This window comes from Phascolarctos cinereus, unplaced genomic scaffold (assembly GCF_003287225.1).
Source record: "Phascolarctos cinereus isolate Bilbo 61053 unplaced genomic scaffold, phaCin_HiC Scaffold_7;HRSCAF=346, whole genome shotgun sequence".
Lineage (NCBI taxonomy): Eukaryota > Metazoa > Chordata > Mammalia > Diprotodontia > Phascolarctidae > Phascolarctos > Phascolarctos cinereus.
The window spans coordinates 60,522,426-60,549,215 of NW_027556180.1; the positions used below are offsets into that span (position 1 = coordinate 60,522,426).

The following is a 26,790-nucleotide window of genomic DNA, read 5'->3' on the forward strand; positions in this document are numbered from 1 at the left end:
GAAAGATGACATGGACCTGAACCAGGAAAATAACCATGCACAGAGAAAAAATTAAATAGGTTATTTGACTTTGTGAAAGTCAAAAACAAAATCTTGATAAGTGATTATTACGGGGCTGAGGAAGAAGGAGATAAAATGGGCGATAGAAGGTGGTGCCATAAACAAAAATAAAAAGTTTGGAGCAGTGTTCGTGGCTTGTGGGAGAGAGATTAGGAGTTCCATTTAAATATGTCAGCTGTAGAATACCAATAGAATATCAGAAGGAAATATATAGATGCAGAAAGGAGTAATAGAAAGACAGTGGTAAACATTTAGCATTTTCCACAACTCTGAGGTACTACAAGTGTCATTAGGCCCCTTGGGGAAACTGAGTCTCTTGCTCCTAATCACACTTTGAGTGTTTAGGATGGGATTAGAATCCAAGTTTCTTGATTGCAGGTTTAGTAGAGGTACAGGAGGTCTTTCTGAGAACCCTATCCTTGCACAAACCTTCTCTCGAGTGTATTAGGACCAGTTCTGAATTTGATAGACAACAAATCTGGCTCAATATGGCAATTCTTACATTAATTTGCCCGAAGAGCTCCAGAGAATATTAAAGTTAAGAACCACTGAAAAGAGCGAATGATACACTACAAATATTTTTAAAAGGGATACACCAACTTATTCTATTAACACTGGAAACCACTGCATTCATCCCCACTGCCTACAGAGGCCAATTTGTAGCTCATGACCCCTACTCGAACCAAGATTGGAATGAGCACGAAACCAAAAAGAAATAGGTCAGACTAGCCAGATGCCTAGGGTAGTTTGCCTGGACTGGACAGTCAAGAACTGGAGGCAAAAGCAGCCGTCCTTACGCCTTCTCTCAGGACCGTACCCTGGAGGTGTAAGTGGGTGTTACCCCCCTTCCCCCAGGCTTTCTCCCCACGCCTTTCCCCCCACCCTCGCGGTCAGACGGCTGGAGGGTGAGCAAGGGTGGCACCGCGGGACGGTTCGGGCACGGAAAGAGCTGCGCCAGAGGTGCCACCGCGGAGACGACTAGAGAAAACCCAGAGAGTGGGACGGGGATGACAGGAAGAACAACGGGGAGTTTGGAAAGTGGCGCAGAAGCTGCACAAGCGGGGGCGGCGGCGGCGGCTGCAGCCAGAGAGGAGGTGGGGTGGGGGGTGGGGGAGCTAGAGGGAGAGGGGAAAAAAAACCGCCTCTAGATAGTTGAGCGAGGGAGAAGGGGGGGAAACGCTCCGAGTTCCGCTTCCTGAAAGGCGGGTGGGTCTAGAGACTGTGCCGGGCGGGAGGCGCGACCGCCTCCTCTCCAGCTGCGCGCTCCAGCGGTGCCCGAGGCGCGGACGCTCGGAGGGGCTAAATGGCCGGAGAGCGGACCCGCAGGTTCACACGCAGCCTGCTGAGACCCGGCGGGGCGGCCGAGCTCAGGCACAGCGCGGCGTCGGCCGCCGCCGTGGCTGTCAGCAGCCGGCAGCACCACCAGCGGGTAAGTGCGGGGCATTGGACTCTGGGCGCTGGGCGCCTGGGAGTGCGCGCGGGTGCTTGTGCCTGCCAGGGAGTGTGTGGGAGGGAGGGTAAGGGGGGGATGTGGGGGTGTGGGGGGGTGCGTGCGTCCTCCCCTGCTGCTTCCTGCAGTCCACTCCCCCGAGGGAGGGGGTCCAGGGGTCTGACGCGCGCCTCTGACTCAGGTGGGCTCCCCAGCGTCCGCCTTTCCTGGGAAGAGTAACCCAACGCAGTCAGACCAGGGGGTGTGCGCCTCGGGGAGAGGGACTGTCAAGTGGCATCAAGTTCATTAGAGAGGAATTGGGGGCTCCAAGGGATCCCAAGGCCCCGCCGCTTTACCTCGCTTTAGGGAGTCCTCTAAGCCTCCATCCCCACCGCTGGCCAGGTGCCTAGAACAGCTGTCCTGGTTGGGGACAGAGTCCAAGACGTCCCTAAATTAACTCATTCATCATTATCTCTACATTTGTATGCGTGTTGAGAAAGACCATGTGACATCCCGAGAAAAGGGTGACAGGCAAGGGAAAAGTAGGGGGTCACTGACTCTCCTGTGGTTTCTACTAGTTTCCATGCTCTAGAACTCTGCTCCCATCCCCCACACTTTCCCAGTTACTTCCATATTGAAATGCCCTTTAAGTACTGGGTGATTTCCGAGGGAAACCCCTTGAGAGAGTAGCCAGGAGCTCAGGCCAGATATCTGAAATCAGCCACCGTATCCTTCTATGCATATGCCTGGTTCCAGGAGGGCCCTTAAAGAAGTGGCAGCAAAATCTTTGTGGGAAAGGCAGGGATGATCATTATCAGGGAAACAGGCTTAAAGCTTACCCAGAAGGACATGCCAGGCCAAGCCAGTTCAGATTCTGTGCTCTTGGCCAGCTTCTCCTTTAGCCAGACTCTCTTGGTTGCTCATTTTGCTTTTCTTTTTAAATATGACAGGAAATATCAGTAGGAATTAAATGGCTTCTTTTTAAGTGTCAAATAAAGTGTTACTCTTTGCCATTCACCAGAGTGAATGGGGCCAAGATCTCCCCGGGCCAATTTCCCAGAGCCAGAAATTTTCTCTAAAGCTGGAGGTCACAAAGTTGAACAGAAGGGAAGCCAATTATCTGGCAGGGGGAGGAAACTGAGCTGGCACCACATCTCCAAAGTGGGTGGTGGGCATTTGGGTTAGAACAAAAATTGGCAGCAAGGGGGTTCGCTGCTTGAATTGCTATGGCTGCAGTTCTGCAGTTAACCAGAAGTGATTCAACTGTTTGCCACACACCCCTTGTGTCAAGGAACAGCACGTGGTCCTGATATTAGGATGCACATTTTCAGTGAAAGAAATGTGAATTGTAAGAAAAGAAAAACAAAACTATCCCTTGAGTACAAGAATAAAATAGTAAGTAAAGCTAGGGTAAGAAAGATCCTCCAAAAATGCCTTTCCTGGGTGGATTGTCAATGTTTGTGATATTACCCAATGAGATTAGTTTTATAACATTCATTTATTATTAATTTCTCTCTGGTTTCCTACTCATTTTGCTTCTTAAACAAAATCATAAAATCACACAATCTTGCAGCTGGAAGTCTTCTGTTCATGCTGCAGTTAGGGAAGCTAAGGCCCAAAAAAAGGGATTAGAACCTGACTCATTAATAGCAACAGTGAAAATGCTGCTTGGGATCCCATTGATACTGATCTTTTCATTTTCGTTTTGTTTTTGTTTGTTTTTTTTAAGTTTGAGTATTGTGCATAGGCCAACAGAGTAATAAATATGTGTGTGTGTGTGTATAATATTTATATGTGTTATTTAATATAAATTTATTATAGTTGTATTACATTATAAATTACATTAAATTTACATATAAGATTATTTTATACATAATATATTTAATATATATTTAATTTTATGCCACCAGAGGTTTTCGCAGACATCGCATGCACATCACACACATACTCAATATACTTCATCCTCCTTCCCTCCCCCCCCAAAAAAGATTTCAGATCCTGTAGTATACTTCCAAAATGAATAAGATCAGTTGGAGAAGGAAGGAGGGAGGAATGAACAGACAGATGGACAGAGAGAGTCAGTTTGTTACATTGATTGGAAAGAGCTGGATTTTGAGTCAGAGAACCTGGTTCACAATCCAGTTGCTACCATTTACTGGGTGTCTTTAGGGAAATCATTTTACTTCTCTCTAAATTGAGGGGTTGGAAAGAATGTCCTCTAAGGGTTCTTACACCTCTAAATCTTCCATTCGTTTCTACACTCTGGGAGAGGGTATGTATCTTAAAGTCATATTAAAGAAGGGGGAGGAGAGAAGAACAATCTTAAGTCAGTCGTGTTCCTAATTCCTTCTCCTTAGTTCAGCACCCTGGCCAACACTCCTACCCTAGACTTTGCCAATATATTTCACATATTTTTACTCATCCAGGTAGGTGTAGCTTTGGCAGAAAATGAAAGGAAAGAGAGGTCAGCTATGCTTTTCCATCCAGTGGAAAGAACACTGCCCTAGAGCTGACTATGAGTCTTGACTCCTCTAATTACTACCGTGTAACTTCAGGGCAGATGTTGGCTTTCTGTGGTCATAGACCTAATCATGTCACTTTCCTGTTCAAAGCCCTTCTACAGCTTTCCATGGCTATTGAATGAAATCAGAATTCCTTAGCTGGCTAGCCCTTCTCTGCATTCTGGTTCTAACTTAACCTTTTCAGCCCTATCTCATATTGCCCTCTTCCGTATATGCTTAAATCCTGCTGAAATGGACTGCTTGATCTTCCCCAAACATATCTCACTCTCTTTGGTGAAGTATGTTGCTGAAGGGTCTGTGCTCTCCTCTATTCTTTAGTTCTGACTAGAATTTATAGCCTCTGGAATTTGGGCTTATAACCTCAGTGGCCCCGGGGACTAAATGACAACTTCTTCCAGAAGAAATCCAAGGGAGTCCCGAGTTCAGGTCTTGCAGTTCTTCTTGGAAGACTGGGACTGCGTGGCTCCAACCTGGAGACTTCATACGCGCACACTTTACAGTTTCTCATTTTCTTTTCTATTTGCAATTCAGTTCAGGAGGAAGCACTGATTATGTACCAAAAGTTTAAAGGGCATAGTGCTGGATACTGGGGGTTATTCGAAGTTTAGATGAGAATGGTACTTTATGAAATGAAGAATGTCTTCATGAAACTTTCTGTTTAGAGTTTTCAATAAATTAGTGATTATGGAAAAAAAAACAGAATTAGGTAAAAGAGGCAATCATTGACAGGGGTGGAATGGAGGCATCATCAATTGAGAAGACATTAGAGAAGCATAAAAATGGTCTTTCTTGCCTCAAATCTCTTCCATTGCCCTTATGGGTTGCTGGTTCTCTGAAATTCCTATTATTAGAATCACTAATTAGTTTGGCATCAGGATGAAGGCATACCCTGGAGACCACCATTAAAATACACTTGGGTCAAAGCCCTATGGTCCTATAGCTCTTTTATTTTCTCAGGTTAATTTGTAGGATTATTTCACTAATACCTTGAGATGGAGCTATAGAAAAGATAAATTTAATTGGGCATTGATAGAACCTTGGATGGTGAAGGGTAGGTAGCATGAAGGCATTGAACTAGGAAGGCAACAAAGTGGATAGGCTTCTGGGTGCTAGGAAATGTCGGAAGAAGAGAAGGCATACTATTGAAAATAATTTTCATTTACTTTACAGTTTTGCAAAAGGATGGAACTTCTGGTATAGCAGCTAGAGGGGTAGACTTGGAATGAGGAAAACCCAAGTTTGAATCTTGCCTTACATACTTATTGGCTATGTGACTGTTCAGTTATTTAGCCTCTCTTAGCCTTAGTTTCCTCATCTGTAAAATGTGGATAACAATGCTACCTAACCATTCGCTATATAAAGGCTAGCTAGCTATTATTTCTTTTGTAATACCCTACAGAGTGGGCAGAGCTAAGCTAAGCAGTTCTTAAAGATACTTGTTTCCCTGACAAAGGATAAGCTCATTTTCAAAAATCCAATGTGTACCACTAGCACCTTTCAAAAATTTCCAGAATGTGGAGTGTTCTATAACATGCAACCTTTTCACAAAGAAACTCAAGTTCATTCTTTTTGTTGTTCATATCTTTGCAGTGTGCCTATATAGAACAAAAGTTCTGAAATAATTAGAAATGTTTTCTTAAGTGATATCCCCAGGGCTTATATTATTCTGATTGAATTTATATACTGCTTGGCTTTATGCAGAGACAGAATAGGTAATTGCCCTGTGTGGCATGATTTAAGGTCTTGAAAGAAAGAACCCCCCACTGGCCAAAATTCCTCATTTCACTCTCTTTCAATGTCTAAAAAGTCCACAAATTAGGAATTTATTTTTGTTTAAAAAGGTCCTCTTTTAAAATGCAAATACCTTTGGATAGATTAAGGCTCTGAGTCATTCTGCTTTAGTATGAATCAGTTTAGTCAGATCCTGTTTTGTTGTTGTTACTATTCCAGGAAAGGATAATAGGGTCATAGATTTAGCACTGGAAGGGACCTAAGCAGTCAGTCATATAGTCCAACTTCTTAATTTGACAGATGGGGAAACTGAGGCTTGGGAAGGTTAAATGACTTACTTTCTCAGGTAACACAGGTAGAAGAGCCATGATTTGAACTCAAGTCTTAGTCCTTTCATTCTGTAGTTCCTGCTCTTGAAGCCACAAAAGTAGATGTAGTTTGGGAGCATTTGGAGGCTGAAGACTGAGATTCAAATCCCAGCTCTTTTGCTTATTACATTTGTGGCATCAAGTAAATCCCATGTTGCTGGGATTGTTTGCTCAGGGGTAAAATGATGGGGTAAAGCTAGATGACAACTGCGATTCCTTCTATATCCAAATCTGTGATCTGATAGAATGCTTCCAGGGAAGGCAGATCTAGGAAGGGAGCAGGGAACCCAATTAGGTAGAATTGGGGACATTCTGAGGTGTTTGTGGGAGTGGGGATAATTGAAGAGTCCAGGAGAGGAGAGAAGAGAGAAAAGCGAAGGATACTGTCTAAGTCAAACTTGGCAATTTGTCCAAGTCCTGGATGGATGGATGGATGGATGGATAGACAGACAGACAGACACATAGATAGACAGACAGACAGACAGATAGATAGATAGATAGATAGATAGATAGATAGATAGATAGATAGATAGATAGATAGATGGATGGATGGATGGATGGATGGATGTGGCTAGATAGGTGGATGGACAGATAGAGGTAGGTAGATAACCAGATAGATGGATAGATAGAGATGGATAGATGTTAGATTGATAGGAATAGGTAATAGATGTAGATGTGTATGCATGTGTGTAGGCACACATGTATGTTGATGTGGGCATGGTATATGTATATATCATATGTAGTATATCATATATCATATGTAATATATGTATTCATCATTTGTAATATAGTGTACCATAAGTCTTTGTTGTTCAGTTTTAAGGTAATAAAGCTTATATGTGATATGTGATATATTTCCTGATCATTACATATCATGTATATCATCTCTGATACTATATATGGCAAGCAACATATAAGTAATATCTGATATAATGTCATATTATAGCTTTATATACTGTATATCACATATCACATATGTCGTGCATTACATATTCTGAATATGTAATATCCCATATTATGCATTTTACATATGCATGTTATATATAGCATATGACATGCTATTATGGCGCATTATTACATACCATATGTAATTGTACCATATGTTGCATATCACACATATCATATTACATGTTTTAATATAGGAAATATGTAATAAGCTTTAATATCTTAAAACTGAACAACAAAGACTTTTGGCATATCCTCTATATAAAACATATATATGTACATGTACTATATACATATAGTCATACTTAAAGTTGTATGTATGTATGTATATACATATGTATCATATGTGTGTACAAGATTGGGACATGCCATTGTGTCTTCTAGAAAATAATTTTTATTTATCATAATATTTTGGCCACATCTTGACTAATAAGTAAGAAACACACAAGCAGTGAAAACACCCAAATGGGCAGTGAGATTTTATTAGGTGAGGGAAGTAGAGATTTTTAAAAATACTGAGGGGGATGACTCTCTGGGAGGGGCAGGAGAAGGGATACTTTGGATAACTAGAGTGATATGAGAAACTGAAATATCAATAAAAATTTATTTTCAAAATACTGAGGGGAGGCTCCCAAAATAATAAGTTTCCCAAGGTCATATGTTATGAATAGTTCAAAAGAAAAAAAGGGCAGAAAATGACATAAATGAAAATAAAAGCTCTAGTTTTAATGTCAGCTCTCAAACAAGGTTAAAAGCAAAATGTAAACTAAGAGACTATCTGTTAGAAGGTCAAAGCTTTACACAATTTTTTTTCCTTCTGACAATGCTCTTCAAAGGCAGGTAGTTTTGTTTTTGTGGAAATCACTTGCTCAAGGTCTCACACAAATTCAATTAGCCTTTTTTCTGTTGAGAAAGTCAATACAAACTTGTATGAAGGTATCTGGCTGGTGTGGTTAGTGTTGATTCATGCTAAATAATGGTTTTGACTTCTGAGAGTGACTGTAAAAGTTAGTTTGAAGACTGAGAGTGAGAAAAAAAAGAGATGATTGAGGAGGAAGTCAGAAGTTGGCAGAAAGAAGAGGGGTTAGGCATTAAGATATGCTTATCAGTTGTCAGTTTCCGTGGCCTTGGTATCTTACTTTTTTTTTCCCTTTCTTCTGAGAAGAACATAAAAGGCCAATGTGACTAATAAGTCTTTTGGGTCCTCCACAGGACCAGGCTCCTGGCCGTTCCTCATACACAACCCTCAGTCTCTCTGTCTGTCTGTCTTTGTCTATCTCTGTCTCTCTCTTTCTCTCTGTCTGTCTCTCCCCTCTCTGTCTATCTCTGTGTGTGTGTCTGTCTCTCTGTCTCTGTGTCTCTCTGTGTCTCTGTGTGTCTGTGTGTCTCTCTCTCTGTGTCTCTGTCTGTCTGTGTGTTTGTTTCTCTGTGTGTATGTATTTTCTGTTTCTCTGTCTCCCTTTCTCTGTCTCTGTCTCTTTGTCTCTCTCTCTCTCTCTTGCTTTTTCTCTGTCTCTGCTTTCTCTATCTCTCTGTGTCTCTGTTTCTCTGTGTCTCTAAATCTGTCTCTCTGTTTCTGTGTGTCTTTCTGCTCTTTGTGTCTCTGTCTCTCTGCTTTTGCACAAGACATCCCACATTCCTGGAATGTCCTCCCTGTTCATTTCCATCTCTTAGAATGTCTAGTTTCCTTGAGAATCTCAGCTCAGTCTCCATTTTATACAAGATACATCTCCCCTGGCCACACACCCACACACACACACACACACACACACACACACACACACACACACACACACACATGCTAGTGCTTCTCTTCAAATTATCGTTTATTTATTTTGAATATACAGGGTACCAAGTGGTTCCCTTTAATCTACCACTCATTATGGCAAAGAGTCACAGATAAATTAGGAATTTTCTTAAGGACACACAATCAATCACAACAAGAGGCATGATTAAAATCCGTAGTTCAGGAGTGTTTTCCTGGTTCTTTTTAAAGGATGGAAAACATAATCAGGGCAGTGACAGATACAGCCAAACTCTGTAAGAATGACACATGGGATAGAAGCATCAAAGCCATGTAAGATTTGAGTTTAAAATTTCACTAAGACTTTTGGAACACATCGTATTTTGTCCTTCCCCTCCAAGGCAACCTTAATTCTCTTTTGTGTTTCTCTTGTTCCTTTTCCAAAAGTGTTAATGCAGTTGTAAGCTTTAGTAGTATTAAGACTCTTGGAACACTCTGTATGTACCAATTTACCCATAGATTATCTTCCACATCAAAATGACAACTCCTTAAGGTCAGAGACTACTTTTTTTGTGCTTTTATTCGTGTCCCCATGGGCTTACAGACTTGTAAATGCTTAATGATTATTGATTGATTGATTGTATGCATGCATGGTGTCTTCAAAAATATAATGTAAGGTTCTTGAGGGGAGGGACTCTTGTTTTTTGCTTTGGTATCTTCAGTGCCTAGTGACACATAGTTGGCACTTTATAAATCTTTTTTATTGGTTGGTTGGCACATTACTGGTACTCAGTAAAAAAGAATAGCTGTGAGAGTGACTAGGATGAGAGTCAGAAAGTGCTGAGAGGTGTGAGGTGCTCTTTGCTGCTACTTCCTCTGTACAGCTGCTTGACTGATACCTTGTCCTGTTTAAGGGAGGGGAAATCCTTTCCTGCTTTTTTGCTCCATAGATATGGCCAGGGTTATTTCTGAGATACCTCTAAGGCTGGCAGAAACAACTAGGGATGCTGTAGAAGTCAGACTTTTGCTGCCTATTGTGATTCATTGATGAATGCCCAACTTCCTGCATATGGAGAGAGGTAGTAAGTGGTTCTATAGTAAGACCAATTCTGTTAACATCCCAGCATCCTCAGCTTTGAAGTAGTAGTGAGTAGTCAAAGTTCCAATGCAGCTAGGTGATGAAATAGGCCTGCCCTGAGTTCAAATCTTGCCTTAGACATTTATTAGCTCTGTGATCTCAGGAAAGTCATTTAACCTTGGTCTGCCTCAGTTTCCTCATGTGTAAAATGAGGATAATAATAACACTACCTCCTGGGGTTATTAGAATCAAATGAGTCTCTGGCACAGAGTAGGTACTTAAATTCTTGTTCCCTTCCCTCCTTCCCTATGCAATAGTTGGAGGCAGATAAAGTTCATGTTGGATATTAACCCACTTCTGTTAACAGTGATCCTTTAGTCTCTCTTGACAAGCCCCTTCCCACCAGTAGGAAGACTTCTATCTCATGTGTCATTCTTGAATAACTTTAATGTATCTGTCATTGACTTGATTATGTTTTCCATCATTTAAAAAAGAATTAGAAAAACATTCCTAAATTGGGGATTTTAAGCCTGCTTTTTCTTTTGACTGATTGTGTGTCCTTGGGAAAATCCCTAATTTATCTGTGATTCTCTCTACCATAATAATTAGTGGTAGATTAAGACAACCACTCGGTACAGTGGAGAAGTGTACTATCTCTCGAGTCAAAAAGCTTGGGTTTGGGGCAGCTAGATGGAGTAGCGGATAGAGCACCAGCCCTAAATTCAGGAAGACCTGAGTTCACATCTGGCCTCAAACACTTCACACTTACTAGCTGTGTGACCCTGGGCAAGTCCCTTCACTCCATTGCCTCACCAAAAAATAAAATAAAATAAAAAGCCTGCGTTCAAATCCTACATCTTATGATTTCTTTTTCTCTGATCTTGGGCAAGTCAACAGCCTCTCTTGGCTACTTTCTTCTTTTGTAAAATGAGGGAATTGGACTGGATGGTGTCTGAGGTCTTTTTCAAGTCTAAATCTAGGATTCTATAAAACTTTCTGGGGGCCTTAGCCACTGAAACTTTGGGATCCTTCTCTTATAGCCAGTAATTAAGAAAATACAAGCAATGATATCTTACCAAAAAAGTTTAAAATATTACAAAACTATTTTTACAACTTGTTTTAATGCTTTAACTTATATTTCAAAATGGAATTACAGAAATAAGCCATTAACATTGCTTTATTTCTTTTTTTAAATACAACAACTTACAAAGTTCTAAAAGAAACTAGATTCCAAATATAGAACTATAACAAGTATTGACAGGAACTTAAAAAGAAGATGGCTAAAAGGCCTAAGACAGTCTCCACACAATAACCTATTGTTTCCAATTAACATTAGAATTGGCAGTAATTACACCATGACTAGACTTCAAGGGCTGCCATATTGATTGTCATTTCATCCAGCTCCACAAATTTTCCACTGAGGTCATGCATTGAGATCAATACAATATCAAGAGATCTAGAAGAAAGCCCCCTAACAAGTTGGTGGCACCCCAAAAGAGAACTTATGATAGATCATGGATGAATTACATAGGATGAGCAGGTATAGATGGGTTGCCATCTGAATAACTGGAGGGAATACCAACATTGATGAGATCACGGTCCATTGAAGTATTAAGATATATGAAATATAATTATGACAGTGGCATCCTGGAAGGGCATAGCTTTTCTAAGAGTAGGAAAGAGTAAGCACACATAAACAGGTGTTAAAACCTGATCTTGGGCCTGATATAAGTGACCTCAGGTACAACAAACATTTTATTAAGCACTTACTAGGAAAAAAGGTGCTGTCTTAATTGTTGAGGATAGAAGATAAAAAACGAAATAGTCTTCATTTTATCCTCATAGCATTCCTATGAGGTAGGTTTTATTAGTATCCCCATTTTACAGATGAGGCAAACAGGTTTAAGTGAATTGTCCAGGGTTACAGAGCTTAGTAAATATTTGAAGATAGATTTGAACTCAGGGCTTCCTTTCTCCAGGTCCAGAGTACTACCTACTCTTTCACTTAGCTTCCTGTCCTGAGTTTGGGGAGACCAGAACTTGTTTGCTAGGCAGATGAGCAGCATCCCATGGCAAGGGAAATACTGAAGACACTTGAGAGAAAGGGAATGACTATTGTACCAATGCCATGGAAGAGTTAGGGAATAAGCAGGACATATCCGATAGAGTGAATGCAGCTAACAGAGCTTCTCTTACAATCTAATTGGAGATTTTGGTCCAGGTAGGATTTTGTTGAGTCATTTTTCAGTGGTGTTTGATTTTTCATGACCCCATTTGGGATTTTCTTGGCAAAGATACTGGAGTGGTTTGCCATTTCCGTCTCTAACTCATTTGACAAATGAGGAAACTAAGGCAAACAAGGTTAAGTGACTTACCCAGTGTCATACAGCTGGTAAGTGTCTGAGGCTGAATTTGAACTCATAGGAGCATTTATTTTTATTCAGAAGTTCCTAAATGTTGTCTAAGTATCACCTAGAATTCCCCTTTTCTTTTCTGGTCTTTTAAGGGTTTTTTTGGTGCTTTTGAGTTAGCAACCTCTTCATTGAAATCATGCTTATCATCATATAAACATGAATTTAAGCTATTTCTTCTTGGTCTGGACCTGTGGTTTCTCTAGTAAAAGGAACTTCCCACAAGGAAACTCCCTGTACTAATGCAGATTGGCAATTCCTCTACCACTTGAATGTGTCAAAGATGTGACTTGAACCCAGGCTTTCTTTATTACAAGCCAGGCTCTGTTTATTCTGCAGGCTGCCTTTCAAAATTAGTTAGGTTAAACTGTCACAGCTCTTAATTTCCTCCATCTATACCTCCCAGTACTTTCTTTTTTTTCTCCCTTTTTGAACCTTTTTCACAGCAACCTTTTTCACTCCTTTCTCGGTGCTTTTCTTAATTCAGGCAGTCAACAAGCATTTATTACATGCCTGCTATATGCCAGGCACTAACTGTTGGATGACAGATTGAATTGGGATTAAGATGAAGATGAACACAGACATATTATTCACACTGTCAGTGACCAAGAGTTATGAGGTGGAACAATCTGTCAGGAACTGACCTTAGAAACAGAATAATAAAATAAAATTATGGAAGAGTATTCATTGGCCGAGACAAGACATTTTAACAAGAGAGAAATAATCAATAGTAGTATTGCAGAAGTTAAGGTTATCTTAAAACAGCTTAAAGTATAAGGCTTTTCTACTTCATGGAGCCATTGTGAGACCCCAGTGAGATACAGTGAGCTTTAAAGCACTATATAAGATGTCACCTATTATTAGTACATTTGTCTTTTATTACTAGCAATGGATTGGAAGCTTAGCTATTTACTACAACGCCAAATTGGCAGTGGATTAGTTAAAGATTTTGGTGAAGAATTCTCTTTCAATTAAAGAAGGAGTCATCTTTTGAATTTCTTCTGGATTTCTTCTTCCTTCCATAGAAATACATTTTCAACCATGAAAGGCTTGGGATGATTAGGTTTTGGTATTATATTTATTACAATAATTCTTTTGTGGTCATGATTTTTTATTATGTTTAGAGATGAGAGATTTTTTTTCTACTGAAATAAGGTCTGCTGGATTCTTTTATCTTCCTGAGTAATGCCAGTGGACTAGAAAGAAATATGCATGTTAGCTTGCTTTGACATGTTGACCTACATTAAATGATGTAGAATTAATGAAATTTAACAAATATGGTTGGGTTAGAAGCATGGGAGAAAAAACACCTCTTTTGTAAATGTTAAGATTTATCAACTGAGTTAAAAAGTGGATATAATTGCCCCTGAAATAGGAAGACTTGATAGACCAAGTTTAAGAGACCATTTAAAAAAATTTGTAATGTTAAATTTTGGGTTATTCATTTCTAAGGGTTCAGTTTATGTATTCTTTATTATCTTAGATTATTGATATTACTCAGCCAGGCATCTGGTTACTTCAGGTACAAAAATGGACAAAGTAAAATTAACAATAGGGACTAAATTAAAGTCTATTTGAAAGCAAGACAATGAAAAGGGCTCAAAAAGCATTCCTAATATAATTATTTCAACAATCGCAGGCATAGTTGATCAATTAAAACTGGCCAATGTCTTTTGTTACCTATTTTCAAATTGTATCCTATTCAAAGAACGCCATCATGTATCTTTCACTTATCAACAAGAAACCAAAAATTCTCAGCAAAATTTAATGTCCAACAACATCTATTAATTAGACTATTTCTGAAGTCCAGAGTTTATATGATTAGTTTGAAAAATTCTTTTGCTCATTAGGCCAAGAAAAATAGAAACTGACTAGAGTTTAACTCCAGTTAATCTCCATAAAAAGTGAAAATGACTCCCAGGATTAATGAGTCTTCTTAAATAAATGGACAAGGATGGAAAAACAGCTCTTTTTTAATTGCTTTGGTTTGAATGACTATAAACACTTAAGATATCCAATCCACTCAAACACTGTCTACTTTCCAACTAGAAAGTATGGTATGTATTCAGGTTGGCTATTTTAACTTTGAATCTAGCTATACTTTTTTACCTTATGTGAAACAAACAACTAGGCCAGTGAAAAAATTGGCTAATAGATGTGTACAAATGAAATTCTTTCAGGCACTATCTGAGAGCTAGCAAGAATGCTTCAATGTAGGGGCAGCTAGGTGGCGCAGTGGATAGAGTACTGACCCTGAAGTCAGGAGGACCTGAGTTCAAATATGGCCTCAGACGAAACACTTGACACTTCCTAGCTGTGTGACCATGGGCAAGTCACTTAACCCCAATTGCTAAAAAAAAAAAAAGACCCAGACTAAAAGTCATATGAAAAAAAAAAGAATACTTCAATGTAACTATAAAAATATTTTTAAGTTAAAGAGTAGGTTCTTGATTGGTTGTTATCTCTCAAGTTGAACGTTTTGGTTTTTTATCATATTCTTATAAATGGGATTGGGAAATAATAAAGTATATTTTCCATAATTATAATGCAGATTTGTTGCAAACAGTTAAGGTTCAGCAATATTAAAAGCCATTAGACGCCCAAATGGTGTCCTACCAGATTGTATATCTAACTAAGAATAACTAAAACCATCTCACAGGCTCCTTCAGCTTTGTGTTGTGCCTTGGGCGGCCTCTTCAAGTGCTTTTGGATTTCAATGGCTATTTAAACTAAATTGAGCTTAAACCATTTTATGTCTGTATTGGCTTTACTATTTCTAAGAAGCAAATTCACATGTGAATTGACATTTTCTGGCAAGGCACAAATTTGGTCCTGAAAGGAGAAGTTTTAGGAAAATGGAAACCAAGACATTATTCTCTGTAAAAAGCCTTATTATTTTTCCTTCAGAAACTTAAAGATTAATTTATTCAGTAAATAGATATTAAATACCAACTTCAAATCCCTATGACCGGTAATGAAGGAGATAGAAAAATAAATTATACTGAGTCCCCCCTTAAGGTGCTCAGGGTCTAGTAAGGAGGATAAGACAATGTATATGAATTACTATAACACAAAACAGAACATGATATATGCAAAATTTGTAAAGGGTCATGTGCCTTCCAAGTAGGCAAGATAATTTCCAACTGGAAGACATAATGGACATTGAGATTATCTCAAAATATTTTTTATTTCTGGCTTCCGTGGAAGAAGGAGCAGGAGAAGATAAGTTACTGTTATGTGCTTCAAATGTAGGCTCATCTCCCTCCCGGGGGAGAAGGTGAAGGGCCTCAAAGAAAGCTTCTCCACACTGTAGGTTGTCAGAGAAGATGAAGGCTTTCACATACCAATGGAGGCAAGGCTTCAGTGGGGAAAACTTTGGCTTGGAAGTGAAGAAGAAAGGACTTGACCCTTGTCAAGATAATGGAGAATGGGAATGTTACACAGAAGAGAAAGGGAAGGAAAAGAACAGCTATATTGTTAGTTCTTTAAAACAGATTGGAGTTCTTCCTGAAGAGGAGAGAATTAGATATTCTGAAGAAGAGAATCTTGTCCTCCTAAGAATGACATAACAGATCCGTAGCATCTGTCAGGTGAAAGATCATCTAATAAGGGACAGAGGAAGATGGGAAGAGTACTAATAACTGGTGATTCCCTGCTTAGGAGTAGTGAGGCAGTTGTTGATAACAATTAAGAAAGATATTGTATTCCTGGAGTGTATATCTAAGACATAATAGAGAACCTCCTAAGACTTTATCAAAACAGATGAAAACTATGAGCATGGTCTTCTTGGATAAAAATGTCACTATCAAAGGGATCTAAAAAGTATGACCACTGATTAAGAAGTCTTAGGCAAGTCTGAAGACCAGAAGGGTACAGGTTGCGTTTTCCTCACTATTGCCCATTGAAGGCCAAGGATGCAGAAAAAAATAATTAATTTGTAAAGCGAATAGCTGGCTAAGAAGGTGTTATCCAAAAAAGGGATTTGAATTTATGGATCATGGCTTACGATATATGGATGACAGATTCCTGGTCAGAGATAGAGTACATATGACAAATCCTGGTTTACTGAAAAGGACTTGAAACTACAAAAATTGGGGGAAGAAGAAGACTATTTATGCATATCTCTTATGTAAGATGTTATAGAGAGTAGCCACAAAGAAGAATGAAGACCAGCAGCTGAGATACTTAGAAATTTATAGCTTACAAATCCATAAACAGGGTAGAATAGAAAAACCCATGTTCTCAAGTGTCAATACACAAATTCCCAGAGTTTCCACAGCAATCTACAAACAAGAAATGCTAACACAGGGGACAGATTTGACCTCATAGTTTTTTACTTAAATTTGGTGAGATAAAACCCATGACAGAACTATGGCTCTGGATGGATATCACATTCAAAAGAAACAGGATAGGTTAGAGAGGAGGTTGGTTGGCACTGTATATTAAAAAGTTATACTAGTGCAAAACTCCAGGAACCCGAGAGAGAAAGCAAGATGGAGAGTGTTTAAATGAAGATCAAAGGAAAAAGAAACAGAAGTGATTTATTCTCTAGAGTATACTGAAGACTACCTGGACAGAAAGTAGAAGAGATATTTGGGAAATAGATTAAACTCCTGGCACAGAGGCATAACATAGTAGTGATGGGGGACTTCAGTTATACAGAAATATCCTGGATTTTCTCTCTCTCTCTCTCTGTGCATCTCTCTCTGTCTCTATCTCTCCTTTCTCTTTCTTTTCTCTCTCTCTGTCTCTCTCTTGCAAAAGTGAGTTGCTTTTGGAAGTGATGAATTCATCCTTCAAAAGGATGTAATGGGGGCACCTAGGTGGCGCAGAGCACCAGCCCTGAAGTCAGTAGTACCTGAGTTCAAATCCAGCCTCAGACAAAACACTTGACACTTACTAGCTGTGTGACCCTGGGCAAGTCACTTCACCCCAAGTGCCTTAAAAAAAAAAAGGATGTAATGCCTAGTTTGGGGAACAATAAGCAAACAGATAGATTTGGCTGGAATGTGGTATGTGTGAAGGAGAGTAATGTGAAATATGCCCAGAAATGTAGGCTGGAGCTAGATTGAGAAGGGTTTTAAATGCACAAATGAGGAGTTTGTAGGGAGCCACTGAAGAGTTTTTGAGCAGAACAAAGACGTGGTAAGACATGTGCTTTTAGGAAGATCATTTGGGCAGCTGCCCTGAGGATGCATTGAAAAGGGGAGAGAGAAGTACAATTAGAAGACTGATTACATTTTAAAATGAGATTGTTTCAAAAACATTTATAAATAATCCACTATTTCTGTGTAGATAAGCAGGAAATTTTCCAAATATACTTGTACTATGTTTCATTCTGTCAGTATAGAACATCTCCACTGAATTCCTTCTGACTGGTAGAGGGAGCTTTTTGAGCCATTGGATGTTGTGGGGGGGCAGTGATTTTTAAGGTGTTATTTTTTTCTAAATTCAATATTTGTAAAGGCAGTGAGCTTCTGACAATAGCTAAGAACGTACTCATCTTTAGAAGAACATAATGGTGGGAAATATCCTTTTCTGTTGGCAAAGAACAAAATGACTAGCATTTTGGCAGAAGCACAGCATTAGGCTTCATTGTTCAAATGTTGTGCAAGATATCTAATTAGACCACCAAGGAGGCCTAAAAGTCAAGGCTCTTGGCCCACTTCCTCTTCCCCAACTCATAGGAAAGGATGATAACTCAAGATCCCTTTTCTGAATCCTTGCATCTGTAGTGGTTGGCTGAAGGTTGAAGCTGGCTTGATAATTCTGTATTCACCAGAGGTTTCCTAGAGTTGTCTGATATTAACGTGTCAGGGAGCAGAAGAATAATTAGAACCTTTGCCTCTTCCTCCTCACCTGTCCCCTTTTGTACGAGTACTCCTTAAGAAGAATAAATAGCATGATCGATTCTTGGCTCTGTTGATTTCCTGTGGCGTAGGATTGCAGGAATGAAGCATTTATTAAGCGTAAGCTCTCCTTATACCTACACTGCCATCTCTGAAATACTTCTCCCTCCAGCTTATCTTTTTATCTTTTGATTCAGACCGCCACGTCATGTAGTAGTTATTCTATTTTTGGTCTTTGTTGCTTGTGGTCACTAAGAGGTTAAGTGTCTTGCCTAGGATTACGCAACCAAGAAAAGACAAAAGTTGATATTGAACCTAGGACTTCCTGATCGGAGACCGTATTAGATATTTTGTTGACAGTAGGTCTTGATAAGAGTAAGGGATGAGGAAAGAGAGGGGAGAAGAACGGCAATCTGGTCAGTCCCATTACAGACAAGTTACTTCAAAGTTTTGTCTAGCGATGAATATGATCAAGCTCTCACAGATTGTAGAATGTGGTTAGTTGGATCTATGAAGTAATAACGTTACTACTAATGGACATTTGACATTTGCATAGCACTCAAAAGATTTACAAAACACTTAAACAACATCCCATTTGATCCTCAAAATAACCCTGTGAGGTAGGTACTGCACGTATTATTATTTCCATTTTACAGATAAAGAATGTGAAACTGAGAGCTGTAAGAATTGAAGAACCCAAGATATACCAGATGCTTTAGGAACTGCTAAGGCAGAGAATACAGAGACTACAAGTGGACTAATCCTTGCTCTCAAGGATCACAGCTACTAAGAGTTAAATCTGGTTTCAAATCCATGTTTTCCTTACTCAAAGTCCAAAACTCTAACTAAAGATTAAATATGATTTCACTTTTGCCTTCCAGTGTCATTCTAGTATATGTACACATTTCTTACAAGTCTCCTGTGATGTTATTCAAAGACCCCTGGAAACTGGAAGATCTAGGCTTAAGACTTAGCTCCCACCTATTACTAGCTCATTGACCTTGGGCAAGTCATCTTACCTATGGGCTTTAGTTTCCACATAACTAAAATGAAAATATCATACTTATTGGCCTCCAATGTCTTTTCTTAACCTATAAAGTACCATTGCTCTGTCTATAGATTCTGTGAAAGAAAAATGACATGTTCCATCCCTATCCCAGTACAAGAAATTCTCAGAGTCACATAACAACAAAAATATTATTTGTCTGGGTTCCATAATTGTGAATTCAAAGATAAAGCACAGCATTACACAATGTGAAATAATTTTTTGAGTAAACAAGATGCAATCATCCAGGTGTCAAAAGTAGCTCAAACAATAGCTCCTCTCACTAGTGGGTATTCTGAGTATCTCTGTGGTCTTATTCAGGATGGGGGAGGGTGTTGCTGTATCACCATGTCACTCCCACTGATGCTACTAGCAGGCACATGGCAGAATCTTAATACGAACTCTCAGTGAGAAGGAGGAAATGATTTAGTTAAAATTCAGGAAGCATAATCGCCAGAATTTTGACAGTTCTTTTCCAATCCTATAATGAACAGTGGTTTATTTACACCTCCTGGGAAATGCTGAATAAATTGCTAGAGCTATATGTATTATCAGTAAACAGGAATAGTGTTTCAGGACTTAAATCCCTACTTCTTTCCCTAAAGGTCATAAGACTTCTCCTGAATCTTGAGTCATACTGAAATGTTTTGATTTTTAACCCTTCGTGGAGTTGGAGGAGAGACCAAAAATAGGTAGAGCAATAGACTACTGCATAACATTGTAATCCAATAGAATGTAAGTTCCTTGAGGGTAAGGGCTTTTTTTTGTTTTTGTATCGCCAATAACTAGGATAATGTCTAGAACATTGTAGGTGCTTAATATAATAGATGCTTATGGAATTGAATTGAATGCAATGGAATGAAATACTGAGGCAGCAGCCTAGGGTTTCTGCCATATACTCTTTCTCTTGTTTCCTCTGCTTTCTTTCTCCAGCCATAGGATTCATATTATTTAGATCCAGCATCCAATGTGGGGATTCTAGTGAAGTATAACACAGCTCCATCCATCTTGTGTTTCTATAGTTTACTTTTTAGAGTGTAATTTCTTCTCTTCAAAAAAAAATCAATAATGATTTATTAAGTACTTGCTATGGATAAAGCACCAGACACCAGAGATACATAGCTAAACTGAAAAATAATCCCAGTCTTCAGAAATTTTACATCCTACTAAGGTATCCATTTTACTGCTCCCTAATTCTGGAGATTATTGTCTCTCTTAAGGTTTGCTTTGCCTTTCTTTGACTGTCATGCCTAGCTTAGGAACCAGGTGGCCTAGTAGATAGAGTATGACAGGGGCCTGTTGTCATCAGTACTTGAGTTCAAACATCCCTCAGACATTTACTAGCTAGCTATGTGAGTCTGGGCAAGTCACTTAGCCTCTATCTTCCTCAGTTTCCTAAACAGTAAAATGAGGATCATAATGGCACAAGGCATTGTTGTGAGCATCAAATGAGATAATATTTGTGAAGTACTCTGCACGGTGATTAATAAATATTTGTTCCTCTTCTACCCCATGCCACTTTATTGATTTATATTAATCCTGAAGACCAAGAAAACCCACAGGTTGTTTGGTTTTTTAATATATGTATAAACTGTTATGCAGTCCTACCTTCCCACCATGTGCTTGTGAAGTTGAATTTTTTTTGCAAATAGGTTTAATGTCACAGAAAGGAGACAAATAAAGGAAGAGAAGCTACTCTGAGTCCCCTCTAAAGAACCATCTGGAGACCCAAGCCTTTCCCTTTTCCAGCAAGGGAACTCCATGCCCACTGCAGTCTGACCTAGCCTTAGAAATGCTTGAAATGTCTGTCTTTGTAAAAGTAATGGTGAGTAGTCATTTATATGAGCTACCTAGCATTCATGCCTAATTACCATATAGCAAATAACCATTATACATGTCATTAAATGTGTCAAATTAACTTTGTCCTGTGTTTTATTTGATTCCAGCTATAAAAATCTACCCAGACATACTCAATTACCATATTTTATTGATCCATCCAAAACATGAAAGTTAGAGGAAACATCATTTTCTTCTGTGATGAAACTTAATTTTGAGCAATTTTATTGTGCATTGTTTAATTTTTAAAATTATGTGTCAGAGGATGGAAAATATGATCATGAGCACTGAAAAGATTTAAACTGTTTTTAAACTTTTTGGGTCACAAACTCCTTTGAGAATAAAGTCTACATAGCCTTATTAATAAATACCAGCATATATATGTATACACATGCATATACACATATATACATGTGTGTATACAAATATACATTTAAGTGTATATATTTGTCACTTGAAGGTTTACAAATCACTTTACAAATATGATCAACAACCCAATGTGAGTGGTGCTATTACTATCTCCATCTTACAGATTTGGAGGCTGAAAAGCTGAAAGAGTTTGCATGTCTTGCCCGTTTCCACACAGATAGTTAAGTGTCTGAGGCAGGATTTGAACTCAGGTCTCCTTAATTCCAGATCCAAGACTTCCCTCCCTCCCTCCTTCCCTCCCTTCCTTCCTTCCTTCTTTCCTTTCTTCTTATTTATTGAAATATTTTGTTTTTCTTTTATATTTATGGCTTTTCCTTGCTGCCTGACAGGTATCCTGTAACAAAACAAAACAATTATCAGAAAGTACTTGCAATATTCCATGCCTATATCACCTCCACCACCTTCTCTTTAAAAAATTAATTAACATAAATCTATTTTATTTCCCTCCTACCTCATTTTAAAAAAGAAGGAAAAAACATTTCTGGTATCAAATGAGCCAAGGAAAGCAAACAAATTTCCTTTTATCTATATGTAAAAATAAATAGGTTTCATTCTGCACCCTAAATCTATCACCAATCTGTCAGGTGGCATATGGTATGATTCATCTTTGGTCCTTTGAAATCATGAGTGGTCACTATATTCATCATATTTCTTATAGCTTTTAAATGGTTTGTCTTTACAGTGTTCTTGTTATTGGATAAATTATTCTCCAAGTTCTCATTTCATTGTTTATTAGTTTAGAAAAGCCTTCAAAATTCTTTTTAAAATATTGGCATTGTACTAGATTATTCTGGTTTTGCTCACTTCACTTTACCTCAGTATATGTGTGTGTGTGTGTGTGTGTGTGTGTGTGTGTGTGTGCATATGTCCTTGTTTCCTTAGAGCACATTTTATAATATCCACATTTGTTGTTGAGCTGTTTCACTTGTGTGTCTGACTCTCCATGACCCCAGTTCGGGTTTTCTTGGCAAAGATACTGGAATAGTTTGCCATTTCCTTCTCCAGCTTATTTTTATAGATGAGGAAACTGAGGCTAACAGGCTTAAGTGACATGCCCAGGGTCACTCAGCTAGTAAATGTTTGAAGTCAGATTTGAGCTCAAGTCCTCCTGACTTCAGGGCTGGCACTCTGTGTGTGTGTATGCATACACATATACATATATAAATTATATATTGTATATTTTCTAAATATAGGGTTTCCATCTGTAGAATCCAGTTGCGATTTTGTACATTTGCATTTTGACTTAGATGTTTGCATAAAAATAAAATTTCCCTGAAATTACCCATGAACTCATTTTAGTCCTCTATCATCTTCAACCTTTCAAAGAGATCTGTGTCTTTATTGAGGCTCCATTCATTAAAAGGGTTTATATTGGGGTTCCATGTAGGAAAAGCAGGCTGTTTTCAGTTTTCAAAGATTCTGAGAGGTTTTTAAGAGACTGACTCCCCAGAGACATAGGGAGCCCCAGAACCTCAGAAGTAATGGTCAATTTGCTATCATTTCATCATAAAACACCTGGCAGAAATTCTGAGCATCCACCTGATTCCTCCCTTCAGAGACTTTCCAGGTATAACAGTGTTTCCTGCAGAACCACATTCAATGGGGAGAAAATTTCCCCTTTTCTCTTCTGCTGGTCCTCTGCATTGTGTTGCTCAGTAGTTTGCGTGACTTCCAACTTGCCCAGATGTATAAGTGAACAAATCCTACTTAGGAAACTGATGGGAGGAGACCAGGAGCAACAGAGTGCCCCTGGGAATACCAGCTTGTCACTAAGTGTAGCTATAGTTATTCATAGTGCAAGTGTACAAGAGGATGGTCAGTTTTGCAGGGCATGAGCAAAGGCTTTCATAGGATTGTAGAGTTAGAAAAAAATAAAGACTAGCAAAAAGATTCCCAAGGTCAAACAGCTGTTAAAGTGGGGGGGGGAGCTTATTAACCTTGAATCTTATATGCTTTCAAATGAAAGTTGTGCATCATTTTTTTAAAACTAAATCTGATACCAGGGATTATAACTAGTATATATTTCATTTAAACCTTAGTTTGCTTATAACTGTTACTTGTCTTTAGGTTTGAAAATATACCAGGTAATGACTGCAGAGGAGCAGTTCATGTATAGTTATGCTTGAAGGTCAAAACAATGCTTAGATCAAATTTTGGGTTAGGTCCTTGAATGTGGCTTTCTTTCCTGTGTAATACTCCTACATGTGAAATATACTACATTTTTTATCTGTTGTTCCATTTCTTAGCTGAGCTTCAAGTTGAGGCTTGCTAATACTAAGTCTCTTGCCACAATTTCTAATTTTTCTTATTTTCATTTTAAACTCTTGCATGGCCTCAATTCATTTAGGTAATGTTTATTTCACACTTACTTCTACTGTCTGTTTAAGGAAGTAAATACACCATATTTTTCCCATATAGCTTTCAATAATAACATCTTTCAGAGCCAAGTGCCATTAATTAAAGCATGAAGTCTTCAGTAAAATTAAAGTGCAAAGAAGAAAAAAAGACATGTCTTTTAAAAATTATATCCATATCATTAATGACATCAATAATTCTTATACCTAGTATGATACATAAGCCACTAGTATATGTTTATTTTTTGGCAAAAAAATAAAAGATATATTGTTCCTACTTAATTTTTAACTATTAATAAGCAGAGTATTCAGTAGTTATTGAACAATTGTACTGATGCAAGAGAACTAGTGTTGTCAAAGATGGAGAACTGCTAAATATTAGTGCCTTATTTATCTAGCATATGGGGAGAACAACTTGAATTTCATTGATTCATCTAAGAAATGAATGCATGGCCTATGATTAGGATGATTATGCTTTATGTAAAAGAAACACAATAGGTAAAAGAGGGCATGGGGTAGCATTGTATATTAAGAGGTTCCACTCATTTGTGGAAATCTAGCAATCAGAGGGAATAAATATGGCCAAGAGGATTTGGGTGAACGTGAAAGGGGGGAGAAATAAAAATGACTTTGTCATTAGATCATACTGTATTTCAGACCACTAGGCAGAAAGAGGAAAGAGATGAGGAGTTTGGGGAACAGATCACAAGCCTGGCACCGAAGCATGAAGGTAGTGATGGGACAGTTCAGTGATCCAGATCTATGCTGATTGGAGGAATGCTGGGATTGTGTTTTACCTGTGTCTTAACAAAGTCTAGAGTAGCTCATATTATTCTTGGGAAGAAGGTGGAGATACATTCAATTATTAATACTGTTTGAGGGTTTAAGAACTATCAGTTGGATGGCCAAACTCCAAGAATAGTTGTAATAGTCTGATGTCAACGTGGTCTCCATGGTGTATGTCAGAGATCTGCTCTCGTCTCTGTGCTTTTTATCATCGAACCACTTGATTAAGGCATCTATGACATGTTTATCAAATTTGCACATGACATAAAACTGGGGATAGTGAATATAGTAGGTAACATAGGATCTTTCCAGATTAGAATAATAGGCTGAATCTAATAAGATGAAATTTAATAAGGATGAGTTTACTTGGGGTACAAAAAAATCAACTTTGTGGGTGTGAAACGGAGTGGGAGTGGTTATACAACAGTAGTTCTGATGTAGATCTTAGGGTTTTCATGGGTTGCAAGCTCAATAGGAGTCAGTAACATGAGGTAGCAGCTAAAAGGGCTACTATGATCTTGGGCTACATTAGGAGGGGCTTGGCTTCCAGGAACAGGGAGGCAGTAGTCCCACTATATTCCACCCTTGACAGAATCTCAGATCTCAGCTGGAGAGCTCTGTTCAGTTCTGGGTGCCATAGTTTAAGAAAGACATTGACAAACTGGAGAGAAGCCAAAAGCGGGAATAATCAAAATGGTGAAGAACCTTGAGTCCATGTCCTGTGAAGATTGGTTAATGGAACTGGGGGTGTTTAGCCTGGAAAAAGAGTCAGCCAGTGGCTCAGTAGATAGAGCACTTGGCCTGGAGTCAAGAAGACTTCGTTTAAATCCAGCCTTAGACGCCTCCTAGTTGTGTGACCCTGAGCGAGTCACTTAAATCTCTGATTGCCTGACAAAATGGATCTACTGGAAAAGGAAATGACCACCACTCCAGTATCTTTGTCAAGACAATCCCAAATGGGGTCACAAAGGTTAGGACACAACTGAAACAACTGAACAAGAAGAAGCCTGGAAAAAACAGAATTGGGGGAGAGACCCAACCCCTCTTCATTCTAGTGCCTTTCCTCCTTTAATTATTTCCTATTTGCCTTGTTCATAGTAAGTTCATATATGTTTGCCTATTTGTTGTCTTCCCTTTTACACTGTGAGCTCCTGGAGGGCAAGGACTGTCTTTTGCCACTTTTTGTATCTCCAGTGCTTAGCACAGTGTGAAGCACATAGTAGGTGCTTAATAAATTTATCGTGATTGATCGATAATACCTGTCTTCAAATATATAAAGGCTTGACATTGTATTTAGGCCCATAAAGTATTAGAGCTGTCCAAAAGTGGAATAGAGTACCTCGAGGCATGGTGGATTCCTTCTCCTTGGTCAAATTCGAGCAGAGATTGGATGATCACATGTCAAATATGTTATTGGAATTTTCATTGCTATATAGGTTAGATTATGTGCCTATTGAGGTCTCTTTCAATTCTCAATTCTGTGATTCTATGAAGTATTTATTGAATATTTACTATTTATAAGGACATAAACTTTTTGTGGATAGAGTTCATATCTGTATATCCCCCACACCAAATATATGATAATGCTCTGCATGTAGTAGATATTCAATAATTTTTAAATGCATGAGTGATTATGAATGTTCTCATCAGGTTTGTACCTGACAAAAAGCTGGGAAGTAAAGCTGTTTGATTACGTTCAATATCCAAAAGAAGATCTTAATGGACTAAAATGTTGGTCAAAATCTAATAAGAAAAAAATGTAGATTTTCATTTCAATACATTAACTTTGGAAATACAGAATGGAGGAATGCATGACTAGATGACAACCAGGGGATACGAAAACGAATTTGGGGTTTGAGTGGATTGCAATTTCAGCAAGAGACAGCATGACAGCCCAAACCCCTAATAATAGTGTACTTTGAGAGAGATGACAAAATAGATGATAGCTCCTTCTTGTATCTACTTCTATTATGTCCTGGTCAGATCACTTCTGAAGTATTGAATTAATTCCTGGGTGTCATATTTTAGGAAGAACATTACGACCAGGATTTAAGATCATATCGTATGAAAACTGGTTAAAGGAAATAGGAAAATTTAGCCTGTTGTGGGTAACAACACTGTAAATTCAAGCAACTTTGAAGACTTAGGAAGTCTGATCAACACAATGATCAACCACAATTCCAGATAATTCATGATGGAACAT

General features: G+C 38.6%; 1 protein-coding gene across 1 annotated transcript in view; it reads left to right on the forward strand.

The window, feature by feature from the left end:
- Positions 1-1,260: 1,260 nt before the first annotated feature.
- The window catches only part of DOCK10 (dedicator of cytokinesis 10), a 364,408-nt gene continuing 338,878 nt past the window's right edge, over positions 1,261-26,790 (forward strand). The window contains 1 exon segment of the mRNA XM_020975484.2: positions 1,261-1,489. Coding sequence (XP_020831143.1) covers positions 1,364-1,489 — 126 coding nt within the window. The 5' untranslated portion in view covers positions 1,261-1,363.